This window comes from Eschscholzia californica, unplaced genomic scaffold, assembly GCF_041429995.1.
Source record: "Eschscholzia californica isolate CP2 unplaced genomic scaffold, dmEscCali1.0.p SCAF_3, whole genome shotgun sequence".
NCBI lineage: Eukaryota > Viridiplantae > Streptophyta > Magnoliopsida > Ranunculales > Papaveraceae > Eschscholzia > Eschscholzia californica.
Window position 1 is genome coordinate 64281830 of NW_028238420.1, and position 21546 is coordinate 64303375.

At 34.9% G+C, this 21546-nt stretch overlaps 3 protein-coding genes and 1 long non-coding RNA gene across 4 annotated transcripts; 2 read left to right on the forward strand and 2 right to left on the reverse strand.

Annotated features, from left to right (window-relative positions):
• The first annotated feature begins 2576 nt into the window (after positions 1 to 2576).
• LOC147553262 (putative F-box protein At1g32420) lies at positions 2577 to 3704 on the forward strand. The gene has a single exon (XM_086668695.1). The coding sequence runs from the start codon at positions 2577 to 2579 to the stop codon at positions 3702 to 3704; it is 1128 nt and encodes a 375-aa protein (XP_086524821.1).
• Positions 3705 to 4541: 837 nt separating this feature from the next.
• Positions 4542 to 7733, reverse strand: LOC147553263 (protein CORTICAL MICROTUBULE DISORDERING 4-like). The gene is made up of 4 exons (XM_086671443.1): positions 5970 to 7733; positions 5695 to 5886; positions 5517 to 5608; positions 4542 to 5414 (listed from the first exon to the last, which is right to left on the reverse strand). Exons 1-4 carry the CDS (start codon positions 6723 to 6725, stop codon positions 4733 to 4735), a joined length of 1722 nt encoding a protein of 573 aa, XP_086527569.1. The 5' UTR covers positions 6726 to 7733; the 3' UTR covers positions 4542 to 4732.
• A 2749-nt stretch (positions 7734 to 10482) lies between these two features.
• Positions 10483 to 11854, reverse strand: LOC147553264 (uncharacterized). The gene is made up of 2 exons (XR_015238185.1): positions 11183 to 11854; positions 10483 to 10708 (listed from the first exon to the last, which is right to left on the reverse strand). It is a non-coding gene; the product is annotated as an uncharacterized LOC147553264 (long non-coding RNA).
• Positions 11855 to 18474: 6620 nt separating this feature from the next.
• LOC147553265 (putative F-box protein At1g32420) lies at positions 18475 to 19602 on the forward strand. The gene has a single exon (XM_086668696.1). It carries the CDS (start codon positions 18475 to 18477, stop codon positions 19600 to 19602), a length of 1128 nt encoding a protein of 375 aa, XP_086524822.1.
• Positions 19603 to 21546: the final 1944 nt, after the last annotated feature.

Sequence of the window (21546 nt, forward strand, 5' to 3'; positions counted from 1 at the left end):
AGAAGATTAGTAATTGGGCGGAAGAAACTATTCATTTTGTTTGGAAACAAGGTTGTTTTTATTTTTTCATTTTCAAGCCATTGAAAGTACAAACCTAATCATCACCGAAGGCTCACAACAACATGTCGAATACATAGCTAAATATGCAACTACATCTCTTTATCATCATTATGTTCGGAAAAAGAATACATCCAAAGTGGTAGCAACCCTTGACGAGGGTTCTGCAATCATAAGTTTTGTCCGAAGTCTTTTCCGTGTAGGAAAGTAGCAACGACACTATTTTCTAACTCCGCCTTCCACCATCACACAAAGTCATCCTTTTTAGAAGAAATACCCTTACCCGTTTCAAATGCTTTTGTTTCTTCACCTGTTAGTTAGAAAATATGGCCTATGAATAAATTTATGGTGTGTTTGGTTGCAGGATTCCTAAGTAGGATTCCTATCAAAAGTGGAATTTGGTAGGAATCATGAATCCTTGGTCTGTTTGGCTACCAAGAATCCTAGAACTCTTGAATCCTAAGGATTCCTAATTCCAAAATTTGTATTGGACCAAAATCCCACCCTACCCCCTAGGATTTGCTAGGATTTTGAATTAATGAACCTAATTTCAAACTTAAAATCAACAAAAAAATATTTTCTTCTACAAAATCATTATTTTTTTTCAAAATCATTGTTTTTTTCAAAAATCATATTTTTTTAAAGACGTTTAAAAATACTCAAATAATAATAAATCATAGGATTCTTAGTTGTCAAACAAGCCAAAAAATATTACTTGGATTCATGAATCCGTGGAATCATGAATCCTAAGGACTCATGAATCCGCGGATTCATGATTCCGCCATCCAAACACACCATTAATTATTTTATATGTTTTTATCTTATGACTTGTGAATCAAAATTGCTATTTAATACAGGAAAAAAAATTATATTGCAAATGAGAGAGCCACTTGCAAGAAAGAAAGAGAGAGAGAGAGGAAAAAAGGGATATAGACGAGGGAGATTTGCTGTTTAGACCCCCTTTCGTATATTTGACTTGCTATTTGGACTCCCTTTTTCCAAAGTTGCAATTTGGACTCCCTTTTTCAAAAAAAAGTTAAATGTAACAGTTCAAGCAGGAAAATTACTATTTTACCCTCCAATTAACCTAACCAAAGTAGAACACAATCTAAGTAGCTAACCCACGAGTTAACTAAATCCGCGAACTAACCCGAGAATTAACTAAATCATAACCCATGAGTTAACAATATTTACCCTCTGGTAACAGGGTTGTTACGATGGGTGGAACCACCACTTATGGTGATGGTGGTGATCATCACGGTGGAGGAAGTCAATTAACTTAACTTTCTTGTTTTTTACACTCATCACAAATATTAGTAGGTGTATGATCAGCAATATCAAAAGGAATTATAGTACCTAATGTCCCAATTCATATTTTCACCCCATTAAAGTGGAGGAAGAAGAATCTTTATGGAAGTTACGGTAATCTTACTTTTAATTTTCTCTCTCTAGCTTTGCGTATCCTCTCTTCCAGTCATAAAGATTTTAAAACCCTTTCCTCTAATCTCAAATCCTCTTTCAATTTTGATGATCAACCTCTCAATTTGTATTTAGATGATAGTGTACAAGAATATTTTTCACCCATTAAAGTGGAGGAAGAAGAAGCTTTGTAGATTCTACTGTAATCTCATTTTTAACTTTCTCTCTCTAGCTTTGGGTATCCTCTCTGTTTTATCACTCTCAAGAAACTTAAATACTACCCTTATCAAACAAATATTGTTCCTATGACTCTAGATAAACTTGCAGCAAAATCAATTTTTTCCAAGAAACTTTGTTTTAAGATTTCAATTTATAATGGAAGAAGAGGAACTGTTTGTGGAATCAACGGTGGATGACTATTAGGTAAAGTTTCTGTGTTGTTGAATAAGCAAGCTAAAAAATCACTTTCCAATTGGTTGAATTGCTCGGTTGAACTGAAGAAATAGAATCTTAAAATCTCGGGCAATTTTGATTCGGAAACTAGCAATTTAGCTTGATAATCCGTCATGTGGTAAGATCAAACACAAGTTTATGATCCAATTTTACCTAGGTCTAATCTTAAAAGTCAATTTGGGTGATAAGTGATAAGGGTTTGTGAAGAAGATGAGTTAAAAAATTGAAGAAGAAGATGAGTTAAATAAACCAGGGGGGTCAAAAGTGCAATATTGATATTATAAGGGTAAACTAGGAATTATTTAAAGTATAACTTTAGAAACGGAATATTCCCGAGTGATTCCGTCAAAAGGGAGTTCAAATTGCAACACTGAAAAAAGGGAGTCCAAACAGCAAGTCAATTATACGAAATGGGGTCCAAACAGCAAATCTCCCTATAGACGAAGACAAACTTATTTTCAAATATTGGGCCCTTGCATTGGGTGGCCCAGTAGGGGCGCACAACCCGCACTGGGCCACCCACGGGCCTGTCCAGTGGGATACTTATATTGAAATATGAGGAAGAACCCTAGAAGAGAGTACCTTTGAGAATACACCAACCAAACCGCGGAGAGAAACCCCAAAGAGGTTCAAAAGAAGAGAAAATCATGACAAAGTCTCATGGTGACAATGTTTCTTTTAGCCCTAGTAGTAAGGTTATTAATCATGATATATTAGTATTCGAGTTATTGAGCAGACTTCCTGTCAAGTCACTGATGCGGTTTAAATCTGTATGTAAGTATTGGAAATACTTAATTCAAGATGATCAATATCTTTGTGATTTACATCTTACCAGATCGAAAACTAACCCTATTCTCGTTTTTACTACTGAGTTGGTCGATACAAGACAAGTCACTTTATCTTCAAGACATCTACATGAAAGTGTAGCAACTAGTCAAACTCATAACATAACACTGCATCCTTATCATCATATGATTCCCGTAAATGGTTTGATATGTTTTCGTTATAAATCCGAATTCAACTGTATTTATGTTTACAATCTTGGCACTAGAGAAAAAAAGCGATTGGACACTGGAACAAGTTCTATTATCCAAGAGACGTGTAAAAGTTATAGATTAGGGTTTGATCCAGTCGATCGGGTACATAAAGTCGTTCGCGTATGGTCTGTACCTGAGAGTGAGAGGATGTTCTGTGAGGTTTTTACAATTGGTAGAGACGATTCTTGGAGAAAGATTGATGAGATAGGTCTGTCTCGGCTAGATGGAACTACTTCTGTTTATGCAAATGGTTCCATCTTTTGGATCCCTTCTCCTGACCATGGGGGATCTAAGTTTATAGTGGCATTTAATGTTGAAAGCGAAAAGTTCAGAAAGATCTCAACCCCTATTTCCGCTTGGCAAATATATGAATATTTGTGCGAAATAGACGGATGTCTAACTCTTATGCAAAAGATAGAGGCTGATAGATCGACTAAAAACACTTTCAAGATGTGGATACTACACGAAGATCTCCATGACAATGACGAAAACAATAGTAGTAGTAATTGGGTCGAAGAAACTATTCATTTTGATTGGAATGGACGGTGCTGTTTTCGTTTTCAAGCCGTTGTAGCGACAAACCTAATCATCATCCATTACTTACTGCTGATAGACAAACTTAAAACTACATTTGTTTATCATTACGACCGGAAAAAGAATTCCTCGAAATTGGTAGCAACCCTTGATGAGCGCTCTGCAATCTTAAGTTTTGTGGAAAGTCTATTTCGTGTACAATAGTAACAACACCACTTCTTTCTAACTCCGCCCACAGTCACACAAATTCATCTTTCTTGGAAGAACACCTCCACCCGTTTCAAATGTTTTTGTTTTTTCACTAATTCGTTAGGAATATGATTTATTAATAAATTTAGTTATCTTATATGTTTTTACCTTATGATTTGTAATGAAAAGCACTATTTGGCCTTGATATTTTGGCCCGAGACTGACCCACGAGCAATGTCATGGCATGCCAATTTTGCGCTTGGTGCAGACTTCATCATGTCTATGCTCGGGCTAAGACATCGGGGCATGTAGCACCACTGATTATGAATTGAGATGATATAAAAATTGTCTCAACAAAGAAAGGAAACATGAACACTAAACCATGAATAAAGGAATATTATAAGAAGTTTATGCACGTATGTATTTGATTTTAGTTGCTTGAAAAAGGTTATCTTCGAATCGATTTTCTCTGGGATGAGTTGTGCGATGAGAGTGTTCTCGTCCATATGCTCAATTCCGAGTTTCGGTTGTAATGATTGATCCAGTTATGCATTATTTCACGTAAGCAGGGAGATCCCTCTTTCAATTTCTTCCAGCTTTCTTTCCGCTAAGAAATTGATTTTCAGATCATTCTCTAAAGATTATTTGGTTGAAGTACAAAAACTAATCAAAATAGGAAGACCAAGGATACATCAGATTAGACAAGACTAAAACCAACTATGATCCTTCAACAAAAACTAAAACCAACTATGATCCTTCAACAAAAAGATGCGTATTAGGAAAACTTATAAACGTTTACCCAACGAGACTAGTTCTAGAAGCATTTAAGACATAAATTTGAACTAATAGATATATGTTGAAGGATCATAGTTGGTATTAGCATCTTTCTTAGTAAGGAATTGTATAAAAAGCTTATACAACGATAAGTACTAAAAAAAAGGCGGTAGGTACGAATATGTATAAAAGACCATTTCTAGTTGGATGTCATTCGAAAATGATCATCAAATAAGCAATCATTTATACAATCTTTGTTCAAATTCAATTCAAACATTTTCAGGGTTCTTCATTTTGATCCTTAACTTTCTCGTCACTTTCGCTGCTTTAGGATGAAGAGGCTTCTTATTAGAATCAAACTGGTTTACTTCGATCCAATTGACAACCTTGATCATGAGAGATTGTGATACTTTCTGAGTATCATTTCCTTTCTGTTTTTTTAAACCAGTTTCCATGGCTTCCTCTAAAAAATTCATAAACCATTTCCCAGCTTGTCTTTCGATCTGTTTACCCAATCTTATTGTACTGCTAAAACTGCTTATAGCTGGTCTTAGGTTCTCATCATTCTCCGTTTTCTCGAAATTCTTTGAAATCGTATTTGGTTTTAGTTGCTTTAAAAGGGTTAGCTTTGTATCGTTTTTCTCTGGGGTGGCTGATACTGGTTTGTGTGATAAGAGTCTTCTCTTCGATGTGTTCAATTCCGAATTTCGGTGGTTGTGATCGATTGAGTTATGGGTTATTTCATTCAATGGGGTATCTTCTTCCAATTTCTTTGAATTCGCTATCTGCTCGGAACTTGGTTCTTGAAAGTTTTCGGTATTTGAAGTAGCTGCTTGAATAGATTCCAACTCGGTTATAGCTTGTAGAATATGAGAATGGAAATCCAAAAACTGTTCGAAACAGGAAGATGGAGCATCTGGTTTAGCAATTATGCTCATACCCGAAAACATTCTGCAAGTAAAAAATAAAGTTTTTGATCAGAAAAACAACAATCCATGAACTCAAGTTTTAATCATGATTTAAAATGTAAAATCACGAGAGAATTCTCCTTACTTGAGAGCTCGAACTACTTTTTCCGAGGCTGAGGCGTCTCTAAGTGCTTGTAGAGCAATTTTTTGGGTTGCATCTCTTTGTTGGACTGCCTCCTGCTTACATTATAAAGAAGAAATGAGTGAACATGAAGAGTTTGTAATCGGTCGGAACCGAAAGATGGAAAAGATTATGTGATTACCTTTCCAAGTATACTAAGTTTTCCTGGCAATGACATGGGAAAATTGATGCTAGTCTTTGGGGCGGTTGGATTACTGAAATGAGATGATTGTGGTTTGGTATTCAATGAATTTGGTGCATACCCGACGAAATTTATCGATGATTCTACTCGAGAACTTCGTAAACTTGGTGATGGAGTAGTACTCCTCTTCTCCTACACAAATTCAGTTCCAAAAATTCATTGATCATTCAACTTCTAAAATTACTTAAAACTCAAGAAGATGAGAATGTACCTACAATTTTGTTGAATGGAGTTCTTGGAAGCCTCGGCTCTCGTTCGCTAACGCTCTTGCTCCGAGGAAGCTTTGGAGTAGAAGGAGCAACACAACTTTTCCTCACCATTATTGGGCTTTCTCCTCTTGAATTCGCCATTTTCGACAAAAGCCCGCCACCACTAGCCGAGGATCTGAAAGTAAGACTACTTTTTTCGTCGTCTTTCAATATTCTTCCTCTACTCATCGGAGTCTTTGGGAAAATAATCCCGGGTTTAACGGAACTTGATCTCTCTTTTACAGGCGTTGTCGGATTGAAATTCAAAGGTAGAGATTTAACAACCATAGGAGAAGAGATAGGATCATCTCCCCAAGAACCTCTACTATGTGAAGAAAGCTTTTCTCCTTTATCTCTTAAACCCATTAAAGGTTCAGGAGTTCCTATTAATGGGTGTCGACCAGGAAGTGGTTTTGTGCCTTTAATTACAGGAACAGGCGATCCGGGTTCTAATCTATCGACATAGATAAACTGCCCAAGTTGCATTTTGTTACTAAGAACAAGATCATCTTGTTCAAAAGGAAGACTAACATAAATTGAATGAGATGAATCCGATACTTTGATATAGAAACCATGTTTGGGCCATAGATTTTTTTCATCAAGATCAGCTGGAACAATATCTGTTACCTGCAACAATGAATTTCTGTGTTCACTTGTGGGTTTAATTCCTGTGTTCATACCACTCAGTAGCTTCAATAGAATTCCTGGAGCCAAAGTAGCCATTGATATTGAATCAGGATTCAGCTAGAATCACAGAGAAATCAGAGCTTGTCTAATCAATTTTATAGGGGAAGATGATATACGAAAATTTAGAGAAACCCCATGAAGAAAACTACTTCAAAACTTAAAGATTCCTCTTCTATTCTTGATGAAATGAAAAGGGTTTTTAGGGTTTGTAAGATTGAGATTGAAAACCCTAGATCCTATTATTTTTTTGTTTCAACGAAAATCAGCTGGGAAGAAGAGAGAGAGATCAGGTAATGTTGTGAAACAGGGTTTTACTTGACACACAGAGAGAGAGAGAGACGTAAATGACAACGGTAACTAAAATCTGAAAGCGTCCGTTGGCTGACCAGAATTTTAAAATTTTGGATATTTCTTAACGTTAGGGACAACGGTCATATTCTTTTGTGGTCCTTTTCCTAATTTTAAGAATTTGAATTAGTGGAAGGGCAATGCCACAACTTATAAGGAGAGTTTGCCAAGGAAGGAGGCCCTTTTAATAATTGTAGAGGGCCAATATAAAACTTCCAGGGTAACGAGTTTCTTTAGCCGATAATTATTCCTCGGACATAAAGGAAAGGTGTGTTCGGGAAATTTTTCGATTTCCACTTTTCATATTTTGTTCTCTGTAATTTTTTGTTGTTTTCTAAAATCATCGACCTTTTTTGCTTGCCCCTAACTTCATTTTCATGACCACAACAACCGACTGCCAAACTCTCTATGGTCTCAGACCCACCATTATTTGTAAATCTCAAAATCCCATCAAATTTCGTAAAACGTAGTAAGTTGTGTAAATAAAAAAAGGTTAGTGTTTCGAGGGAAAATGGAAGTTTTCCGGGGTAGAAAATTTTGAAAGGAGAATGTGATTATTGACCAATTCTACGCGGTGCAAAATTTTAAAGGGAAACAAAACACTTTTTTTTCTTCTTTATCTCCCATCACCACCGCAAAATCTGGCCATCACTCCAATTTTCTCCACTTTTTTTCTTTGACCACCACCACCTCCATGTATCCCTCTCTCTATTTTTCATTCTTTTCCACTATCTTATTCACTCTTCCCTTTCTACAGATTTCTATCTCTCTTTATTTAATCCGCAAGGAGACAATCCCCTTCGTTGGAAAATCGATATGGTTTGGATATCCCAAACGAGATTGGCTATCGGCTTGGAGATCTCCCAAATTAATAAATCATTTGGGAGATCCCCAAACCAGATCAACTCCTGGTTTGCGGCTACTGGCTTGGGGATCTCCTTAAACTAGCTCTGTAAATTATTTAATGCACTGTTTATACCCAATAGGGTTTTTCCTATATCAAAGATCAAAACTTTTTTAATCTGACGGAATTGTGAAAGGAAGTTGAATTAGTTAAGAGTGTTGATTCAGTTAGGTTAATTTTATCCGGTGAGGTACGAGAGAGGTTGGTAGGTTGATCCTAAAGAGTTTATGCCTGATATCTCAGGCCGTTAACACTTGAACGATTATGGAGGAACTGAGATTCTGGGCCCAGTGTCAATTTTTTTTAATATTTGATTTTTTTAAACTATAGAAACCACTTCTTCTGAAAATTGAACCAGAAACCTTTAAAATTTTGGAGTTTATGTCGACACATCGGATCACTTGGTCAACTCAACTAATTGTTTTGATGATGTCTTGTAGAGGTAAACTAGTAAAATGTACATATAATTATTTATGTTTTATTTAAAATCCAACAATAAAATAATGGTTTCACGCAAAAAAATTTGTTTGGTGAATATCACAATTTATATCATATGGGACTTTAGATCTACTTTGTGTTAGTATTATACTTATGCTATGAAGACATATTTCGGATTAGGGGAGTTTGTTGGTTCGATATCTGATATTTTGGTGTCATCCGTTACCAAACAGCTCATGGTTTGGTTAGTGATTTCCAAACCGTTACCAAACCGCTCATGGTTTGGTTCGGTTACTAACCAAACCATCATAAGTGGTTTGGATACTACTGGATGCCAAACTATCCATAAAACACAATTTGTTCTCCATGAAAATCGGCGAATCGAATCACTTTCTTTATACATTGATGTATAAAATCAAGACAACACTTCTTAAAAACCTCTTGAAACAATCAAACTAACATAATTCGTTGAAAAACAGTTGAAACATTAAAGATATGTGCGGGCCACCGACCAAAATATTATGTACTAGCTAGTAACATTAACGATACATGAATTATTTTAATCTAATACTAGCTAGCAACATTATATTGTAGTAGTGTAGTTGTCTTTGTATGAAATTATAGAAATATGATAGATATATTTTAGAGAAAAAATATGTAAATATATAATTATATGTATTTATTGAATTTAGCTGGTTCGGTTTGGTTTTGATGGTTCCTAAAAATTACATCCGCTTACCGAACCAAACCAGTTGGTTTTTGAAAATCAACAACCGTACCAAACCACTCGTTGTTTGGTTTGGTTTGAAAACCGATTGGACCAGTTTGGGTCGGTTTTGTTTGGTCTATGTTTGCACACCCCTGTTTCGGATTCTTCACCAAAATTTTCAAAAAATAAATTAGGAATGTAAAGGAGATATTTATTAACACTCTATAAGTGGGAAATAATGAGACTAAAGGAATGGAAACTTTGCCCAATGTAGAAAGTTGCCCCCGCAGCCCACAAGTCCCGACCAATCCGAATTTCTATAGCCGACCCTCTCCGGTTAAAGTACTTGTTCCTCCCAAATTATAAGTTCTCAACCGAACCTTCTCCTTTGACTGAATTTTCAAAGTTTGAAGTGAGAGGAAGTTTGAGTTAGCTCACTGGTTACCCCAACATTGAGATTTTTGGAATTTGGGTTTACAAGACATAACATGGCGAGAAAGAAATCAAAAGGAAGTAAAAAGAAGAAGATGAAGGGGAAGATCGACGACTTAGAGAGCGAACAAATTCAGAATCGTACTTGTATCGTTCTTGGTTATGATATGCTATCCGAGATATTGAGCAGAGTTCCAGTGAAGTCATTGATGCGATTTAAATCTGTATGTAAACATTGGCAGTACTTAATTAAAAGCGATGGATATTTTTGTGATTTGCATCTTACCAAGTCGAAAAGTAACCCAATTCTTCTTTTCACCCTTCCTTTGGAAGGTAAACCGGGATTCTCTTTATGTTCAATGCGTTTACACAAAGTTGTACCAACCATGCAATATCATGAGATAGAGATTCCATTGATTGAAAGTTACATGAAACCCATAAACGGTCTGATATTAGTACTCGAGAAAACGGACCACATTTTTGTTTACAATCTTAGCACTCGAGAAAAATGGCGGCTGGGCACAATAGAAGAGGACAAAAAAACTATACGTAGCCTTGAAAGTTGTCGACTCGGCACTACAAAATAAACGTCCTTTTGTTATGGACAAAAACCGTAACAGATAATTCAAAATTCGTAGCAATTGAGCATTTGTTATGGACGACGTACCGTAATAGATATTGCCGTCACAAATACCATTAGCTACGAACTTTTTGTTACGACCCCTAGTCCATAGCAAAAAGTTGGCTTTTCGCTACGAGACAATCCATAACAAAATGTGATTATATTTTTATAGAAAATGACCGTTGAAAGTTAGTTATTATGACTTTGGTCGTAGCAAATATAAGGCATGATTAGTTGTAACAAAAGATCAATTACATTTATAAAGCATTTGTTAATTCATTCATATATAATCCTATTGTTCTTAATAATCACTATATCTATGTATATTTACACACAATACTAACAAAAAGAACTTTCTTATTGAATTAATTGTAACACTTTTATTGCTTTACATCGCATATATCCATATAATGGAGTATTAGAAAAATTATCCTTGTGATCTTACAACTTGAACTCCTCTAACATTAGAGTATAAATTACCATCTTTATAGAACTTGACATATATAGCTTAAGCCGAGCCTCTCCTGTCGCTTGTGTAATTTGACATATGTTGTTCAACATGGTTCCTGTGTTAGTGAAGAAAAAAATCATGAGTTTGAAGAAAAACTAACAACACATTAATCAACTCCACCTTAGTGTTCAAGAATCATCATCCAAATGTAAGAAACTATAGCTGAATCTTGTTTTCTGCAATTGCAAACATCGGTTCATATTCTGTTTTTCAATAGTTAATATCTAAATTCAGCCCTTTATTCGATATAGCAAGGATAGATCAATATGTAAAATGAAACAGTGAACAAGAATCATAAATTAGATAGTGTGCCATTACTATCTGACTTCGGTCCATAGAAATAAGAGGCAGGTTGTCAATTCCAAATGAAACAACTTTGATCTCAGCCAAGGTAATGTTATTCATCAAACTCACACTACTTCAATTCAACCGACGTCGTCATGTATGATCTTAGAATCAAATTATGCTTCAACCAAATATTCAACAAGATTTGAGCACTAAATATAGAAATAATCCATAAAAATACTACCCAGAGAGAGTGCCAAAATCGCAACCATTCCAGCTGGCTCCGTGGTTCGATATTTCTGGTGCAATGACATCTTCATTCTCGGAATCCTGCAACAATAGTCTTATAACTACAACAAAAATAAATTTAGTGGTTATATAATACTCATGAAGTCATGATGCATTTGAAGTATGAAGAGAGAACCCATCATGTCATTGAAATTCAACACGTGCTGTCTCGCCAAGACGTTGTTATGCCGATATCTATTGGTTCTTTCATCCTCTCGCAGACATAAATATAGTGAGACTCTGAATCCTTCAACACAAACTCTGTCTCAAAAAGAAAATGAAAGAAAATAGAAAGTGAAAACGAGAATATTTTTGAGAATCTTGAGGGAAATTGTTCATTGAAAATCCTAAACAATTACTAATTACTATTCATCTATTCAGGTGATGAATCTAAACTTGCTCACTTTCCCTAGCATTTGGGCAACAGTAAGAGGAGCATTTGTACCACGGTACTATTACTCAGAACACTACTAAAATAACAGACATAGCCTAAATCCAAGTAAATAGATTCCACAAAAGCCAAGATCAGGTAGTCCTAATTTAGTATAACAAATTGCAATCGCGAAAATGGACACCAAACAGAATAATCAACGAAGAATACCATTAATGCCCGCCTTTTTTCTCTTTTCAGTTCTACCCTTTTCCTACATCATCATCAGAGCTTTCATTCTCCTTGATCTATCACGCTCCGTCTAGAATTAGGTTTCTCAATGAAATGGGAAGGCATAAACACAGGTCTTCTAGGAGTTTCTTTGATCATAGATTTCTTATGGGTTTCATCTTCATCTCTATCTTCTACATATCAATCAATCGCATCTAATTGGCATTTGATAAATCAATAGATGTGTAGTACCAAAAATTAAAAAGGTTAAATGCAGATAAAAAACATATTCTAGGATGAGATTTTGCTTGAATTTCTTATTAATCAAATGCTTTAATAGAAGAAAACTGGTGGCAGAATTTCTACTAGTAGAGATTCAGAAAGAGTTCTTTCTGCAACTAATAATGATACACTTGCACCTCAATTAGAATGGGATGAAATATCACTACACCCGTTCCTCGTCTTGGTGGAGCAGCTATTCAAGGAATCTTCTATTTGTCTCTTGTTCTAATCATACTGGGTAAAAATAATCAAACCATAACTTAAACCACATAAAAATTTACATGAATTAAGATGAAAAGATAATATCTAATATCAAAGCCGAAATAACCAAAATCATCAAACCCTTAGCCCAAACTGAAAGATCTATCAATCAATTCTAGGGTTTTTTAACAGAATAAGTGAAATAAAGGTATTTCCAGAAAGAACAAACATAATAGATTTGAGGTATAGACTGAGTTACCTTACCGACACAAGAAATAGCCGAAGAAAGACTTCTCCTCGACTGCAAAGAAGATCTTCAAACATATCAAATGGAAAAGAAACAAATCAAAAAGAAAAAAATATTGGAGACCAATTTTTTAGAGAAAAACCTACGAGAATTGGAGAGATTTAATGTGAGAATCAAGCTAATGATTTGGAGATGAACTAGCTTTGTTTGTCTCTCTTTCTCTCATTCTGCTTGAACTCGTTTTTACCCTAGTCGACTGAATTGGGAAACCCTAAATTTTGGCCAATTTTAGAGCGGGCACTCTAAAAGTATAAAATATTGGCTCTTTTTAATGCGTGCTTCCTAAAATTTTTGGCGCCCTTTTTCGCTTTAACCTTTTATTTTCAGCCAAAACTTTTCCCTCGTAATTTCATCACCATTTGCTATCATTTAGACCCACTAACTACGGAAAGCTCATAGCAAATGCTCACCAGTTGCTACGCTTAACGTATTGTAGCAAAAAGGCATTTTCTTAATTTTCAAAAATTTATGTGCGTGATGCACTTGATATGGACACATGTGTAGCAAGTTAACACAGGGTTTGTAGCTATTTGTTAGCATTTACTACGACTTAAAAATGTCCATAGCAAATGTTGACTAATAGCTACGGTATTTGTAGTCCGTTACAAAAAAGGCGTAACTAAAGCCCGATTGTTTTGTAGTGCGGATTTGATCCTATTAGTAAGTTACATAAAGCTATTCGCATTTGGAATGCAAGCCATACTCGGAATGAGAGGAGGTTTTGTGAGGTATTTACAATAGGCATAGACAATTCTTGGAGAACGGTGAATGATATATTACCATGTAAGTTTTTTCCTTCTTCTGTTTATGCAAATGGTTCCATCTTTTGGATGAAAAAGAGCAAGGAATCTAAGTTTATAGTGGCATTTGATGTTGGAACTGAAAAGTTCAGAAGGATCTCAACTCCTATTTTAGTCAACTACGAGTGGTGTCGTTTGTTTGAAATAGACGGATGTGTATCTCTCTTGGGTGACATTACAGTTCATAGTAGAAGAATAAATACTTTCAAGATGTGGATACTACACGAAAATCTCCGTGACAACGAGGAAAACAAGAGTAGTAATTGGGTTGAAGAAACTATTGATTTTGATTATAAAAAAGGTCAAGAGTACTTACAGGTTGTAGAAGCCATTGAAGGAACAAATGTAATCATCATGAAACAAATGACAAAGAATCCCTACGCATGTGTTTATCACCATTATGATCGAAAAAAGAAAACATCCAAGGTAATAGCAAGAACTAGTTCCCCATCTTCAGTCACAAGTTATACGGAAAGTATTTTATCTATACATAAGGAACGACAACAACACTTGGATCTCTACCCCCGCTCGTCAGACAACCCTATCTTTCTTATAATATACATATACATATGTATATGTATATGTTTTATGTGTATTTCTATGTGTGAGTTCAGCTCAATCCAGACTAGGAAATTAAGAGGTAAGTATAGTCCTAGTTGTTTCAAAAGGGCTTGTAAAGGTTTTCTTTTTTTTTCGTTTTTAACAAAAAATGAAACCAATATATGATTTATGAATCGTACTTAGAGAGCAAACAAATTGGAGGGGAAGATCGACTTAGAGAGCAAACAGATTCAGAATCGTACTTGTATCGTTCTTGATTATGATATGCTATATATCCAATGCGTTGACACGAATCCGTACAAACCCGTCAGTATCATAAGACAAAGTTTACATTCATTGAAGGTGACTGAAACCCATAAATGGTTTGATATGTTTTACTATTGATTTTGATCTGAAAACGGATCAGGATTACGTAGAAGTTGTAGAAGCCATTACAGGAACAGGTTACAGGCCTAATCATCATCAAATACATGCAAAGGACAAAAGATTCGTATGAACATGTTTATCATCATTATGACCGGAAAAAAGAAAAAAAAACTTCCAAGTTAGTAGCAATCACTAAGTTGGCGATCTTCAGTCACAAGTTGTACGGAAAGTCTTTTTTCTTTGTGACTTCAGCTCAGTTCAGAGTTCAGACCAACATTTGCAATAACATCCAAAGTTCCAAACTAGGAAATCAGATCAATGGAATTTTACAATCTACAACTACTTGTTCTTAGAATTATTTATAACTCTATAAGCATGCACTTGTTCTTAAAATTATTAATAACTTTTTTTCTTATCCTATTGTTAAATTTGTTTGTTGATAGTATAATTGTTCTTTATTAGTCTATTTATATGAACAATTTTCGAATGGTCACTGTGAGTCAATAGTTAGTTTAGGGCGTAGTATTGAGGGCCATGCTATGATTGTAATAAATGCATGCTTGAAGGAGTTGAATGAGGTACCGTGGAGAATAAGACCGATTGTAATGGACACCCAGTCAGATATTGCAAAGCTTGAGAAGACGGAGTTCTCTTATTGTCCACGTGAGGCGATTAATCTTGCGCATATGCTAGCAAAATTGTCTAATGTAAACTTGAATCAAACTTTGGAGATCTATGAGACTCCTAGTTGCATTGTATGTCCGTTGGCGGCAGATTTAGCCAACATTCATTATTGTTCTAATAGCTAATAAAGCAGGCAATGGCCTATTTTAATCAAAAAAAAAATTAGGGCTCAAAAATAAAATTAGGGTCAGTTTGTCACGAGGGAATGTCTGAGTAAGAAAATCCAACTTATTCTAATAGATAAGAAAGTCAACTGTTCTGGGTAAGCAATGATACTTTTAACTGTTCGTCAGAGTTGTGGGAAAGCGGAGTGCCTTTACAAAATAATTTAAATAGTGTTGGTTTTTTGGGTCATCCAACCCATAATAGTATGGACTTTTCTTTTTATTAACCTAATAACTGAAGGTGCCTTTAAAATTTGTGACCATCTTCTCCAAGAAGGCAAGAACCTTAAAATCGTTTCGTGAGCTCAAAGAATTGAAGAAATAGATGGTGATGACTTGACATCAAAAAAATTGAATTCGATGAACTTTCTGCAAAATCAAGTTTTAAGTTTTCTGAATTAGAGGGAGAAAGGAAGAGAAGAGAGAGAGTGTGTTTGATTTTTTGCACTTATTAAGTGATTTTTACTTTATAAGTGCGGGCTCGACAATTTTAGGTCGTTTGTTTTTTCACTCAATAAGTATACTGAATATCACTTTTAAGTGCTGAAAAAGACAAACAATATTTAAAATTACAAATCCCTATTACTGCCTAAGACTATATGTCTAAAAGTCGATGTTTTGGAAAAATAAGAAAATTTTCGGTGGCACATCAATTCTGGCGACCATCAACTCCGACAACCTTCCAACACTAATCTGGGTCGTCTCTTTGTTCTTCTCTTTCTTCAACCCTCACTCTCTCTCTCTCTCTATCTCTCTCTTTCTACTTTTCCATGTTCTTTGACTAACGTAATCTTTTATGGCACAAAAAAAAACTCATTACAAATTCTACTAAACTCATTAAGTAATCCATCTCAAACTTATTAACTTTTAGTTATATATATGGATAATTTAGACAACTCATATATTTTTATAGTGCTTATAAGAGATGAAAAACAAACGACACTACACTTATAAGTGACCGAAAACAAACGACACTACACTTATAAGCAGGGGCGGACCCATTAAGAGACCAGGCCGGGCAGCTGCCCGGCCTGGAAATGGTAATATTTCTAGAAAGTTAGGGCAGTTTAGTACTTTCCCTAGGTAATAAGCTAGGGTTTGTCCGGCCGTACGAGTGGAAATCTTGAAAGGAATTGGGCGCCGGGAACAACCAAACAATTCAATTTTTCCATTCTTAATCTTCATGAATCAAATTCTAAGTTAAGGTTGGTAATTTTAATCTACATAAAACTTAGTTTCCATTGATTTGGACCATATGTTAAACATAGTCTTCATGTTTTCTCTTTTCGAATGTAAATTTGGTATTTTTTGACTTCATCTTCTTCTTTACTTTTCGAACCAAGAAGAAATTTTTGTCTCTTTAAATCTTTCAATAATCTTTTTGTTGGTGGGTTTAGTTCTTTTATACTCCGTTTAGAGTTATGATTAATTATGGCCACGGCTTTGGGGAATAAAGAAAGTTCTCCGGGGAATAAAGACTAAGGGAGCATATTTATTTTTAACCCAAAAATTTATAAAGTTGTATCTTGCCCCCTAATATTCATCTTCATCTTCCATTAAGTTTATCTTCTTCTTCTCTCTAAAAACCCTAATACAAGAAACTCAATAATAGTACTACAAATCAAAATTCCTAATAAATCAAGAGAAGAAGATTGATGAATTAGGGTTACAAATTTAGTTTTAGAAGTAATATTCATACAACTTCAAAAATCCAATTAGTTTGAAACCTACAAAGTGATGTTATATCAAAATTGGGTGAGTTGATTGACAATGATTTAGTATCCATTCCAACACGAATTTGATGGAAGAAGAACCTCGTTGGTCTCTAAATTCCTCAATGTTCTTCTCTTGATTTATTCGGGATTCTGATTTGTAGTACTACTATTAGGTTTCTTGGATTAGACTTACAAATTGAGATTTAGAAGTAATATTCATACACCTTCAAAAATCCAATTAGTTTGAAACCTACAAAGTGATGTTATATCAAAATTGGGTGAGTTGATTGACAATGGTTTAGTATCCACTCCAACACGAATTTGATGGAAGAAGAACCCCGTTGGTCTTTAAATTTCTCAATCTTCTTCTCTTGATTTATTCGAGATTCTTTGTAGTACTACTATTAGGTTTCTTGGATTAGGGTTTTTAGAGAGAAGAAGAAGATAAACTTAGTGGAAGATGAAGATTACGGGGGCAAGATACAACTTTGTAAATTTTCGGTCTAAAATGTAAATATGCTCCTTTAGTCTTTATTCCCCGGAGAATTTTCTTTATTCTCCAAAGTCGCGACCTTAATTATATGTTTGTTTAATTCACTTTGTATTTTTTGCCTGAATATCAATTACCAAACTCCGCTTTTTTTTTTTTTTTTTTTTTTGGATCTTCATATTTTTTTTTTGAATATTATGAAGTAAGAAGTTTTGTGCTTCTATGTCTTCTCATATATGAAGTTCTTTAATTCTTCCCATTAATCCTCCTATATCCATGAAAATGAACTACAGGCCTAATTCGATTTTTTATTTGGTTGAGAAGTTTCTGTTGTTCAAGTCTTAAACATTATGTTTAGGTACAACATTGATCTCTTCTAGTGAACTTTTTAGCATGATAGATTCTTGTACCGACATTAACATTATCTAATACCACAATGAGTAAATAAACACATAATTTATCTTAATACGTAAAGGTTGGTAATTTTTTTTTAAGTATAGAGTCTGCCCACCCAGACCTGAAATCCTGGTTCCGCCCCTGCTTATAAGTGTTAAAAAATCAAGCACTCTCTAAGTAAGAAAACCACTTTCATACTTATTTTGTGCGAAAATTGATCGAACAAATATTCCTACTTTTTTTTCACTACGAGAAATTGACTTTCTCATCCTATTGGACCTACCAAACAGTTAAAATTTTCAAAACACCTAATCACTAATTCAAGCCGTCTAAATTTCTTAAAAGATACATAATTGAGTTTAGATTATAAGAAAAATGGAAACATGATAAAATATTTCTCTTCAGAGAATCGTGAGAATTGGAAATAGTGGGGGGTCACAGATTTTATAAGCCCTAGAAATAATAGAAACCTTTTTTTGTTGAATATCAATGGGATACTTTTTTTTTTTGCATATCAATGGGATACTTATCATCTTTATATATTGAATGAGGAAGAAGAACCCCAGAAGAAAGTAGGAGAATATACCACCAAACCAAACCAAACCAAACCAAACCAAACCAAACCAAACCAAACCAAACCAAAGAGAGAAACCCCAAAGAGGTTCAAAAGAAGAGAAAATCATGACCAAGTCTCATGGTGACAATGTTTCTTTTAGCCCTAGTAGTAAGGTTATTAATCATGATATATTAGTATTCGAGTTATTGAGCAGACTTCCTGTCAAGTCACTGATGCGGTTTAAATCTGTATGTAAGTATTGGAAATACTTAATTCAAGATGATCAATATTTTTGTGATTTACATCTTACCAGATCGAAAACTAACCCTATTCTCGTTTTTACTACTGAGTTGGTCGATACAAGACAAGTCACTTTATCTTCAAGACATCTACACGAAAGTGTAGCAACTAGTCAAACTCATAACATAACACTGCATCCTTATCATCATATGATTCCCGTAAATGGTTTGATATGTTTTCGATATAAATCCGAATTCAACTGTATTTATGTTTACAATCTTGGCACTAGAGAAAAAAAGCGATTGGACACTGGAACAAGTTCTATTATCCAAGAGACGTGTAAAAGTTATAGATTAGGGTTTGATCCAGTAAATCGTGTACATAAAGTCGTTCGCGTTTGGTTTGTATCTCAGAGTGAGAGGATGTTCTGTGAGGTTTTTACAATTGGTAGAGACGATTCTTGGAGAAAGATTGATGAGATAGGTCTGTCTCGGCTAGATGGAACTACTTCTGTTTATGCAAATGGTTCCATCTTTTGGATCCCTTTTGCTGACCATGGGGGATCTAAGTTTATAGTGGCATTTAATGTTGAAAGCGAAAAGTTCAGAAAGATCTCAACCCCTATTTCCGTTTGGCTAATATATGAATATTTGTGCGAAATAGACGGATGTCTAACTCTTATACAACAGATAGAGGCTGATAGATCGACTAAAAACACTTTCAAGATGTGGATACTACACGAAGATCTCCATGACAATGACGAAAACAATAGTAGTAGTAATTGGGTTGAAGAAACTATTCATTTTGATTGGAATGGAAGGTGCTGTTTTCGTTTTCAAGCCGTTGTAGCGACAAACCTAATCATCATCCATTACTTACTGCTGATAGACAAACTTAAAACTACATTTGTTTATCATTATGACCGGAAAAAGAATTCCTCGAAATTGGTAGCAACCCTTGATGAGCGCTCTGCAATCTTAAGTTTTGTGGAAAGTCTATTTCGTGTACAATAGTAGCAACACCACTTCTTTCTAACTCCGCCCTCCACAGTCACACAAATTCATCTTTCTTGGAAGAATACCCCTACCCGTTTCAAATGTTTTTGTTTTTTCACTAATCCTTAGGAATATGATTTATTAATATATTTAGTTATCTTATATGTTTTTACCTTATGATTTGTAATGAAAAGCACTATTTGGCCTTGATATTTTGGCCCGAGACTGACCCACGAGCAATGTCATGGCATGCCAATTTTGCGCTTGGTGCAGACTTCATCATGTCTATGCTCGGGCTAAGACATCGGGGCATGTAGCACCACTGATTATGAATTGAGATGATATAAAAATTGTCTCAACAAAGAAAGGAAACATGAACACTAAACCATGAATAAAGGAATATTATAAGAAGTTTATGCACGTATGTATTTGATTTTAGTTGCTTGAAAAAGGTTATCTTCGAATCGGTTTTCTCTGGGATGAGTTGTGCGATGAGAGTGTTCTCGTCCATATGCTCAATTCCGAGTTTCGGTTGTAATGATTGATCCAGTTATGCATTATTTCACGTAAGCAGGGAGATCCCTCTTTCAATTTCTTCCAGCTTTCTTTCGGCTAAGAATTTGATTTTCAGATCATTCTCTAAAGATTATTTGGTTGAAGTACAAAAACTAATCAAAATAGGAAGACCAAGGATACATCAGATTAGACAACTATGATCCTTCAACAAAAAGATGCCTATTAGGAAAACTTATAAACGTTTACCCAACGAGACTAGTTCTAGAAGCATTTAAGACATAAATTTGAACTAATAGATATATGTTGAAGGATCATAGTTGGTATTAGCATCTTTCTTAGTAAGGAATTGTATAAAAAGCTTATACAACGATAAGTACTAAAAAAAAGGCGGTAGGTACGAATACGTATAAAAGACCATTTCTAGTTGGATGTCATTCGAAAATGATCATCAAATAAGCAATCATTTATACAATCTTTGTTCAAATTCAATTCAAACATTTTCAGGGTTCTTCATTTTGATCCTTAACTTTCTCGTCACTTTCGCTGCTTTAGGATGAAGAGGCTTTTTATTAGAATCAAACTGGGTTACTTCGATCCAATTGACAACCTTGATCATGAGAGATTGTGATACTTTCTGAGTATCATTTCCTTTCTGTTTTTTTAAACCAGTTTCCATGGCTTCCTCTAAAAAATTCATAAACCATTTCCCAGCTTGTCTTTCGATCTGTTTACCCAATCTTATTGTACTGCTAAAACTGCTTATAGCTGGTCTTAGGTTCTCATCATTCTCCGTTTTCTCGAAATTCTTTGAAATCGTATTTGGTTTTAGTTGCTTTAAAAGGGTTAGCTTTGTATCGTTTTTCTCTGGGGTGGCTGATACTGGTTTGTGTGATAAGAGTCTTCTCTTCGATGTGTTCAATTCCGAATTTCGGTGGTTGTGATCGATTGAGTTATGGGTTATTTCATTCAATGGGGTATCTTCTTCCAATTTCTTTGAATTCGCTATCTGCTCGGAACTTGGTTCTTGAAAGTTTTCGGTATTTGAAGTAGCTGCTTGAATAGATTCCAACTCGGTTATAGCTTGTAGAATATGAGAATGGAAATCCAAAATCTGTTCGAAACAGGAAGATGGAGCATCTGGTTTAGCAATTATGCTCATACCCGAAAACATTCTGCAAGTAAAAAATAAAGTTTTTGATCAGAAAAACAACAATCCATGAACTCAAGTTTTTCATCAATCATGATTTAAAATGTAAAATCACGAGAGAATTCTCCTTACTTGAGAGCTCGAACTACTTTTTCCGAGGCTGAGGCGTCTCTAAGTGCTTGTAGAACAATTTTTTGGGTTGCATCTCTTTGTTGGACTGCCTCCTGTTTACATTATAAAGAAGAAATTAGTGAACATGAAGAGTTTGTAATCGGTTTTTACTACTGAGTTGGTCGATA